This window comes from Syngnathus typhle, linkage group LG3, assembly GCF_033458585.1.
Source record: "Syngnathus typhle isolate RoL2023-S1 ecotype Sweden linkage group LG3, RoL_Styp_1.0, whole genome shotgun sequence".
NCBI classification, from domain to species: Eukaryota; Metazoa; Chordata; class Actinopteri; order Syngnathiformes; family Syngnathidae; genus Syngnathus; species Syngnathus typhle.
This window is the reverse complement of record NC_083740.1, coordinates 12758809-12769569: the sequence shown is the minus strand read 5'-3', so window position 1 is coordinate 12769569 and position 10761 is coordinate 12758809. Positions and strand designations below refer to the sequence as shown.

Here is a 10761-nt window from a genome sequence, read left to right as displayed (position 1 = left end):
CCCCAAGTCCAGAACAAGAACCAAAGCAATTAAACAAACACAAAAAAACCGGCATGGCTAGAACAGAAAACAAACAGCAGCTAAAAGTGACAAAGAATTAAAGAAATCAAGAAACTAATGCTGATTCAGAGGGCGGCGGAAAGGGTTGCACAGCCTGAGGAGGGTAGAAGGACGGCGACACAGCTTGTGCCCCCTCAGCGAGGTCAGAGGGTAGCCGCAGGGCTTGTGTCGCTGGAGAGAGGGTTGGAGGCTTGTGCGTCCAGAGAAGGGTCTTGGAGGCTTGGGCAGCTGGAGCAGGGTTGGAGGACGGCCGCGGCGCACGCAACACCGGGGTGTGGTCGGGCGACGGTCGCCGAGCGTGCATTGCTGGCGAGGGTTGTGTGGTGGTCACAGGGCATGCGTCTCTGGAACAGAGTCTGGCAATAAAGCTAATTCTGATCTGATTCTGATTCTCAATGAAGTAAGTGGCTTGGGCACATGTTTGCAATGACACAATTATGGGAAGAAAAGGAGAAAACGACTGAGCTTACACAAAGAGCGTGGGGGTGGTCAGCAGGCTGTGGGCGGTAGTGGTGGGTAAGATGGATGGAGTTTGTGATGGTCTGAGTGACCCATCAAGGAGGAGCAACAAGAGGGATTCCTGGCAAAAAGGCGAAGCAGTAGCTGGTAAGATGATCACTCTCTGATTGGAGGTGAAGGGATTGTTAGAAGGTGGCGGTGACGTGTCGGCACCATTCGTCACGGATGTAGACACAGATTCCTCCTCCTCGCGATTTTCACCCCTTTACAATGGCCCTACTGGACTTCCTCTGTCAGAAGCCTCAGGTAGTACGTGTTGGCGACAATGTCTCCGCCAGCATCACGCTGAGCACAGGGGCCCCCCAAGGCTGCGTGCTCAGTCCGCTGCTCTTCACCCTGCTGACGCATGACTGCCCTGCAACTTCCAGCAGCAACCGCGTGCTGAAATATGCCCGACTCTGGTGGGTCTCATCACCGAGGGCGACGAGACTCAATACAGGTCGGAGGTCGACCTTCTGGCCACGTGGTGCAGGGACAACAACCTCCTGCTGAACGTCAACAAGACCAAGGAGATTGTTGTTGACTTCCGGAAGGGTCACACCCAACATCTGCCACTGACCATCGACGGTGGTGTGGTGGAGAGAGTGAGCAGCACCAGATTCCTGGGGGTGCACATCAGTGAGGACCTCTCCTGGTCCACCAACACCGCATCACTGGCAAAGAAAGCTCAGCGCCGCCTGTACTTCCTGCTGAAACTCAGGCGAGCAAGTGCTCCTCCGGCCGTCATGACTACATTCTATCGTGGCACCATTGAGAGCGTCTCTCCAGTTGTATCGCTGTTTGGGGTGGTAGCTGCACTGAATACAACTTGAAGGCCCTGCAGCGCATAGTGAACACGGCTGGTAAGATTATTGGTGCTTCACTCCCCTCCCTGAAGGACATTTACACCTCCCATCTCACCCGCAAGGCGACCACGATTGTGAGTGATGTGAGTCACCCCGCTCACTCTTTGTTTGATCTTCTGCCCTCTGGGAAGAGGTACGGGAGCCTGCGCTCCAGCATCATCAGACTCACCAACAGCTTCATACTCCAGGCTGTGAGGGTCCTAAACTCTCTCCCCCCTCCTGCGTACGTCCTGTACTTTTGCGCTATATTCTGACTGTCTGCTAGATGCACACTTACTCCATTTTTGCTCCTTTTATTTCATTATGTTATTTGTTTATTTATTATTTATTCATCACTCTTATTTATTCATTGTTTGTGCCTTCTTGTTTTTACTTTTTGTGTTGTTTACTTGTATGTATATTGTGTACTATGTCTTGTCACCGTGGGATAGTGGGAAACGTAATTTCGATCTCTGTGTGTCTCGACATGCGAAAAAATTGACAATAAAGCAGACTTTGAAGTCTGCTGGGTCCATGACAGGTCAGAGACGCACATATGGAGCAGGTTTGGACCCAGAAGCAGACATGACACGAAAGTTGAAAAGTAAGTCTTTACCAACTATCAACAAAGACAAAAACTAGACATTTCAACTGGAAGAAGTCTCGACGGACTGAAAGCCAGAGCAAACGTATATACTGTCAGACATCAGGCCTATATGACAGAATAAAGGTGGCCATAACAGGACAAAGTATATAAGGGGAAACAGCAAATGCATAGCAACAGATACATTATGGAATTAGGCTTTTGACAGAATCAGAATGAACTTATAATAAAAGGATAGAGCGTAAAGGATCAGCAACTGTAGAGCAACGGCAACATCGAGATACGACCGTTCACAACAAAAGCCCTGCGATTGTCAGTCTGTTCAGACAGTGAGTAACCTGTCTTTCAGCTGAAGTCACCTGGAATCGCCTCCAGTAAGTATTCCGATTTGTCTCTCTGGGCCTTGATCAAATACGCCAAAATCGATTTTGACTACCTGCGCTCGGAAGAAAACCCGCTTTTCTAAAGTTTAGACTTCAAGCCATTTCTTTTTCAGGACCCTAGCGACAGCCACAGTTGTCATCGATGGTTGTTCTGACATCATTCAACACCAGAATGTGTGCCAAGGTATCATGTTTAAATGTATGATGTGAGTGTATGTGCTTTTAAAATGGGATGAGCCATCTCATAGCACAGCAGCCTTTTTAGGGTGTAAACAATCTCATCAATTTTTGTCAGCGATTTAAGGTGACAGTCTAATAATAGCAAATAATTGAGAGGGGTTTACTTGAAATGATTGGTTATTTATTGGTGGTGTACAACATAGTATTCAGTCTTAAGTCACAGAGGTCTTATTTGACAAAAGCAAATGAGATGCCAAGCAAATGAACATTGGCATAATGAATCAGTCACTGTCTTTTTGGTCCCTTTGACACTCGTGATTTCCCGGTGTACAGAATCTTACAAAATAATATATCACTCTTTGTCTGTTAGTCACATTTCAATTAGCATCATGTACTTTTTACATTACATATACAGCATATAGGCGCACCCAAGCACCATTCAATTCATCACAGCTCCGAGTAAACTGAGCAGACAGCAACCTCTGGTGGCAGTTTGGGAAAGAAACATTATGTATATATCAAGTGTTTTTTTACACAGCTGTGAAATAGGGTATATAAATAAAATTAGATTGTATTGTAATTGTATTGTAATTTTATTGTAATGGTATTGTATTATATTGATTGCAAAATGGGTCGTTGTCTTTTCCTCTTTGTTACAACCACAAAGACAGCAAAGCAGTCAATTAAAACAAGTTAATATTCAGTACTTTCTATATTTATAAAGTAGACACCAATAGAACGATAATATGAGTCAGTCTAAGAAGGCAACAAATAAAAAAATCATTGGCAATATGTGCAAAGGTTCTCTATATCGTCAAATAAACACAAAATTAACATAATTCACAGCCTTTCTAATGTACTGTACATACGTAATTGTATGCACACTGGCTTTTATTCGTTGTGTTATCTATTTATTTATTATTTATTGTTACTCTTATTATTTATTGTTTGTGCCTTCTTGTTTTTGATATTGCGTCGTTTACTTGTATGTCTATCGTGTAATATGTCTTGTCACCGTGGGATAGGGAAAACGTAATTTCGATCTCTTTGTGTGTCTCGGCATGTGAAGATGTTGACAATAAAGCTGACTTTGACTTTGATGATACAGTGATTTCTGATATTGAGTCTGATCACAACGATAAAGCTCATGATAATTAGAAGTGGTATATGATCAGAAACTTGGCTCTTCCACAATGCTCGAGTCATCCAGTAACACGGTCACCTGATAACTCTCAAATCTCAAACTCTAAACCAAGCCGAGACTCACTTCAATCCTCCGACAAGGAAGTGACTGGCGATAATTCCGGCTGCCAAGATGGCAACAAAGATAAGTAAAATCAAGCCACGCTTCAAAAGCAGTTGTTTCACTGTGAGAACATCGCCGACGATGGTGACTGCAGTTTCATGCTGCTCTGGAATCTGTTGGTCCTCTGCAGTACTCTCACATCTGGGTGAAGGAGCAGGAACCACTGCAGTAGAGTCTAGAAATGAAATAAAAGCGTGATGTATTGACTGATGGGCAAATAAAATCACAATAATGTAGCTTCTCATCCAAGTATGTTGCACTTACTGGCAGTTTTGACAAATTTGACCTCCAAATCACTGTATCCACTTTCATGTTGTCTAAACCATGCATTCAAAAGTTTGAGGTCACTTATAAATGATATTAATGATCATAATTATAATAATTAATATAATTTATTGCCCAGTTAATTGGTTGTCTTACTGATGTTTTTCATGTTACTGATATCTGTTGTTAAAACCAGAGAACCATCAGTATGTGCATGTTCAAGCCAAGTATATTACGGAATTGCAACATGGTGATAATCTGCATTATTCTAAACGTGGTCTTGCCTGGCTCGCAGTCTAGCATTTCCACAGTGTCTTCAGCCTTGACCTGAACACCTGCTCTCCTTTGAGCCTGACCAGAGATACACAAATTTGTCAAAATTAAAATCATTTAAATTGCATGCCATGTTTGTGTTTTCCAGCAAATTAGTTATTCACATCATCGGCAGCCTTTCTCCAATCATCCATCCATCCATCCATCCATTTTCTGTACCGCTTAGTCCCCACGGGGGTCGCGGGCGTGCTGGAGCCTATCCCAGCCGTCATCGGGCAGTAGGCGGGGGACACCCTGAACCGGTTGCCAGCCAATCGCAGGGCACACAGAGACAAACAACCATTCGCACTCGCACTCACACCTAGGGACAATTTGGAGTGTTCAATCGGCCTACCAAGCATGTTTTTGGGATGTGGGAGGAAACCGGAGTGCCCGGAGAAAACCCACGCGGGCCCGGGGAGAACATGCAAACTCCACACAGGGAGGGCCGGAGGTGGAATCGAACCCGCACCCTCCTAACTGTGAGGCGGACGTGCTACCCAAGTGCGCCACCGAGCCGCCTCTTTCTCCAATCAAGACGGCACAAATATGTCACGAAGAAAATGGCCTGCAGTACCACACAGATCGTAAGACCAGTCCAAAGTCCTGTTCAAGAATCAACAGAAGCAAATAGAATCTCATGAGTCAGACTGTTGTGAGGATTGTGTAATGTAAAACACGATTATGCTTGTTTCTTACCTACAACGCCCAATTGTGTCTTAAACAATAAAGACACACCTATTGGAAAGCCAATGAAGTAGTGTCCAACCAGGTTGGACACAGCACCGACCTTTTGTTTTCCAACTCCTCGGAAAACACCTCCACTCACACCCTTTGATGAGAATTGCAGTTAATTCTTTTAGATCTCGACATTGATCACTTTCCCATGAAATTAATTTTCTCACCGCAATAGCATCAGCAAGATGCATGACACCAAAAACAACCATGACATCAGCAGTCCTCTTTAAAATGTTTCTGAAGGAAAGATAAAGTTGAAAAAAAAACAAAATACAATACAATGTTAATGTCAAGGTAAGCGTGTGGCAAATTTGTTATATTATCAAGTGAAGGTGAGATGACTCACGGATCTGTGGTGAAAATGTAGCCAACTACATTTCTGGATAGTGTAAGGCTAAGTCCAACAAAACAGGCGACTGCAGCTACAATGGGAAAGAGACAAACTGAATAAAATTCATGAAATGGTAACTCATCGTGATCCATGAATGTTTTTGCATTTAACCCTCTCCAAATTCATTTTACAGCAGAATTTTTGGCATGGATGGAAAATCAGCTCATTTGAGGGGCCATGAGACAGATGTCCAGCTCAGTGGCCTAGTGGTTAGAGTGTCCGCCCTGAGACTGGAAGGTTGTGGCTTCAAACCCCGGCCGGGTCATACCAAAGACTGTAAAAATGGGACCCATTGCCTCCCTGCTTGGCACTCAGCATTAAGGGTTGGAATTGGGGGTTAGAAGGAGTGGAGCTCTTTACAAGCCCTAGGCTTCATCTCCCTCCTTGCACAGTTATTGATATAATAATATGTGCAAAACAATAAACTAAAACTAATGTCATTCCACGTCACTGGCATGTTCTCTTTTTATTGCAGTGACAACCAGTGGGCTGAATAGTTTGGCCGTAAGCTGTCTTGTTCGTCTGTGTTTTTGCCCTTACATGTACAGATGATGGAAACTTTACAAGACAACTTGGCTTGCACACTGTTTCCTGCACCAAGAGCATTCCCTACACGGACACTCGCTCCAGTTGCCATTCCAATGGGGAACTGAAAAAGTCAAAAATGTATAGAATCAGAAACACTTTTGAGTCATTCAAAATTCCATAATGTAGATCAGAGTGGCCAACATAACGCTCATAAAACACATGCGACTCTTTGGCTATCTTTTTTTCTGTCGGTCGGTCAATTTTTCAATGATTAATATTTTATATATTAATATTGTGAAGCCTGGTTTCATCTGCACAGCCATCTTGGAAATTGGAAGGAAAAGAACTGAGCAGATAGCTCCTATATTTCAAAATTGGTCCTAAATTTTGATTGACTGGCTTATAGTATTTATTGGAAAGATACGGTATCCCTGTTAGCCTGCTCCGTTCTCGACTTGGCTTAGTTCTCAGTGGCTGAATGAAGGCGCATGTTCCACTTTAGAAGATAACCACAGACAGGGTTGCTGGTGGTTGGGACTTCTGCTTTATAGAATTGTATATTTTGTGCAGCGAAATGGAGAATTCTGCTCTCCAAACCTAAAAATGATTGCAAAAAATAGTTGAGTCTCCTACCGTCTAAACCGAGATCAGAAAAGATCAGCGCTATTCAGCTATGGTTTAAAATTTACGATACGTCCCATAGCTAAATCCACAGACCAGCAAATTTATTTGTCGTGGATACAAAATCTTCACAATATCTCTTTTTACAAAGATAATGTTTAGGTTCAAGAAACAGTCTGACTTTTAATGCTAATTGAGTTGGCCACCACTGAATGACATGAATTCCATTTGACTTACCATGAAAGCCACAACAGTCAGGTTATAGATCACAGATTGAGCTCCCAACTCAACTTCACTAATTGTGCCAGCAAGACATCCTCCCAGTTCAAATGGCCACCACTCAAGGCAAAACATGAGCATGCTTGGCATGGCCAGCTTGACAAAGGGTCCCCACTCCTCGAGACACTCACGTGACCAGCCTGAGGATCAAAAATTAAAGTCATCAACAAATCTGTGTTTTAATGAGACTTGAAGTGTTACATTTGATTATATGATGTGAAACCACTACTTTTGACCATCGTGACTGCCTCCATCATTTAATCTGCCCATCTCCATGTAGAGCTACAGTCATTAACAATTTAGTTGAAACATCATCACATACGACACTAACTGTAGGTGTAACTATAAATACTGTACACTGTACAGGTAGTGTACTATTATAACTTAATAAGATGCATACACTTATCCATTCATCATTGCATTGAAAGTTAGAAGGCAACTGACCTCCCCATGTGGGTTTGTGTAACCCCTTCCACCAAATATAGGCCAGTAGGGTGATGGAAAAAACACACTGTGACATTGCATTTGCTGCGGCAGACCCACTTTAACAAACACAAACATAGAATGTTTTAAACACAGGTATGAAATTAGAGTGGTTAAGAGAAAATGAGACAATATTGAGTTGAATGTTAGAAGCAAGAAGAGAACGAGTGCTAAATAAACTAGGACTGCAGTGTGACCCCCGTCTCCCTGTGGTGTGGAGGACGGAAGGGTGCTGGACAAAGGACAGAGGGCGAACTGGCAAAATTGGTCAATTGTTCACTAATTAGGAGTAAACGTTCACATTTTGGCATCTTTACAAATTATATTTTGTGTAGTAACACTGAAATAAAAATACCTTCAAAACACATTTAGGCAAGTAGAGCGTGCATTGCATTGTGGGAATTAATATCAGCATAAAAATATCAAACACCTCTGCATGTTAATGATACTGAGTAAATATTACACTAATTGAAAGTTGATCTTCAACGTATTTGCAAAACATACAAGATCTGTATTTTTGTAAATAAAAAATATATATATTCTGGGAAACTTACGGAACTCCCAGTTGCAGAAGATGGAGGAGAACATAATTGACGAATGCGTTTAAAATGGTTCCAATTACACCCGTTACGACCTGTGGCCAAATAATTCCCTGCAAAACAAACAAAACAAAACAACGGACGCACACACACACGCAGGCTCTTGAAATGTATTATGTCTATTATTAACCTTCATATAAAAAATATTGTATTGCTACACAGCACCTGGTTCTGAAGATATCTTCCCAGCAGCTGGTACATAAATGCCGCCTGATGGAGAAAAATCACAATCTTACTACATGATAGAAGCAGTCTACATAACTTATGGACAGAGACAAAAGTGAACTCACTGGCAGAGAAAACATGACGATCTTCACATACACTTGTGCCAGACTGTGAAGCACACAAAACGTCACGTGAAATTGCGGTATGGAGACATTAAAATATAGATCACATGCATTATTATATTATAGTAATGTTTAGGATGTCACGATATTGTAAGGTATCTCGGTTTCAAAATTCTACCCACTATATTGCAGACACGCTCGGACAAACGTCACCAATGATATTTATTGAAGTAAAACACTGAACTCTGCTGTCAACTTTAGCCAAGGCCAAAGAACTGTGTGCACCGCTGTGGTGCATCATCATGCATGGAGATGGATGCTTACATGCTGAATGCATGTTGTATTTTTTTATATTGCCCAAATTTTGAATTGATGAGCTGTTTGTGTGACTTTTTATAAACTGAATCCAATTCAATAAAAAATGAGTCTGCATAAGAAAATCAAACCTCTTCTTCATGTTAATGGTAATACAATTTGCTAAAACTCAAGGGATTTTTTTTTACAATAAATAAAATGTGTGATTAACAATGAGTGAACAATAAAAAAGAGATTAATCCTGATTAAATATTTTAATTGCTTGACCACTAAATAATATGAGTAATAATAGTCTGATGGATGCATTACCTTCTTTATGTATTTATTATACTAATTGTTAACTAATAAAAAATAAAAATGAATAAAAAATAGTATGCTGAAGGCGATGGGAGGATTAAAACGCGACTTACCTGGCAACCTCATGGCTCTGTTTAACGGCAAGTAAAAAGGGTTCAGTATTGATGAGAACAGCCCAGCAGGGGAAACACGCCAGAAGGAGAATCAGAACCCCTCTCTGAAGGATCACCCCCACACGCTTCAGGTTTCCACTTCCAAAGGTCGACACAAGAGCAGAATCAAATAAATAGCAACACCGGAAGCCCACTAATGAATACTGTAGTTTTGATAGATGGAAGAAATCCAAGGTTGAACTGTTTTGAAGTGGAGCCTAGAGTGAGCCCAAAGAGGTTTTGTTTCACTAAAAGTGCAACCTTTTTTGAGGGCACTACCTGAGATATAAGGGTGTCACAAGTCAATGACAAGCCAGTCCCAACAGCAATGCCAGTCACATTAACCACCTGCAATTAAAGAAGCATTAATAAAGACATGGCGTATAATATTTCTTTGACACAGAGGTTTGAGCACAGTATTCAGTCAAATGTCCTCTCAAATAAGCTAATTTACAATGTTTTTCCATTGTAAATTTCCTGTCACCAAGGCGCCATCTCATGGAAAAATAATCAAAACTTCTGGCATTCAAAAAGCATTACCTCTTAATTGTGGGACTCCCATTGTCACCCTTTGCATTGAAGTACTACACATTAGCTTATATCTTTAATTACAACGGCCAAGCTGTGAAAATATCTGTGGTGTGCTATGTGAAATTCATTAGTCTAAAAATGATTGACTGCAAATAATAATTATCTTCCACAAGATGGCAGAAGCTACAAATACATACACCGTGTGCCTTGGTTAAATGAATGTTGGGAAATGTATCTATTTTTTCCACAGCAGGACAACATCAGCTTGAGCCATCTATTCTCACCAAAACCACCATATTCACATAGTTTCTTTTCTACCTCCTCTCTAGGACCAAGCTCATCTGATGGAATTTCAGAGCAAGGCCAAGAAACTCCAAGAGGTGACAGATGGAAAGTATCGACCATCATCCTCATCTGGATCGGTGGAAGCAGCTACGCGGAGCCTAAAGGAACGTTTGCTCGCTGTCAGCGCCGTTATAGAACGTGTGTGTGAGGAGCTTCCTGATCACCGAGCAGCTCTCAGTGCGCTGTTACTGCCATTGGCAGCAGGCACACAAAGTCTCTCGGAGAAGGAAACAACAACATGTGAGTGAGATGCAAAATACAGGAGATATACAGGCTGCATTTTTCAGGTGCATAATGTCAGTTCCGGGAAGACATGGTTTCCAAATTCTAGAAAGACAACTTGCAGGCTGGATCTTTTGATATCTTCTAAGGTTCCTCCTTACGTAGCCTTCATGAATGCATAAACTGTAGGGGTGTAACGATACATCGATACACATCGATTAATCGATATAATGCTCTACGATTTATTGGCATCGATGCTAAAGGTAAACATCGATTTATATCGCCGTGTTTGACCTCGGACATTAGACGCGACTTTATTTTGAAATCCAGTTCATTGTTGCTTGCTTCCTCTTTCCGGGAGCAGGGAGCAGTGCGCGGCGTTGCTGCACATGAAAGGGGAGTCGACAACTAGTACGCGGCTCCTGGGCTGGTGCTATGGCTCGTGTCCAAAAAGACGAGGAAATTGGCTCCCCTTTAGGCTTCAAGTCATTCTTTGGAAGCACTTTGGATTCCAAAGAAAA

The 10761-nt window shown here is 42.1% G+C and overlaps 1 protein-coding gene across 1 annotated transcript; it reads right to left on the bottom strand.

The window, feature by feature from the left end:
- Positions 1-2741: 2741 nt before the first annotated feature.
- On the bottom strand, positions 2742-9969 carry LOC133151089 (multidrug and toxin extrusion protein 1-like). The gene is made up of 15 exons (XM_061273841.1): positions 9958-9969; positions 9423-9490; positions 9104-9253; positions 8382-8424; positions 8257-8301; positions 8047-8144; positions 7454-7551; positions 6968-7149; positions 6122-6230; positions 5537-5612; positions 5358-5427; positions 5152-5284; positions 4953-5058; positions 4425-4483; positions 2742-4051 (listed from the first exon to the last, which is right to left on the bottom strand). The coding sequence occupies exons 1-15, from the start codon at positions 9967-9969 to the stop codon at positions 3834-3836; spliced, it is 1467 nt and encodes a 488-aa protein (XP_061129825.1). The 3' UTR covers positions 2742-3833.
- Positions 9970-10761: the final 792 nt, after the last annotated feature.

Coding starts and splice junctions, on each gene's coding strand:
- LOC133151089 (XM_061273841.1), bottom strand. Junction 7,150..7,453: donor ACACAAACCCACATGGGGAG/GTCAGTTGCCTT, acceptor TTTGATCCTCAG/GCTGGTCACGTGAGTGTCTC. Junction 5,428..5,536: donor TACATTTTCACCACAGATCC/GTGAGTCATCTC, acceptor TCTTTCCTTCAG/AAACATTTTAAAGAGGACTG.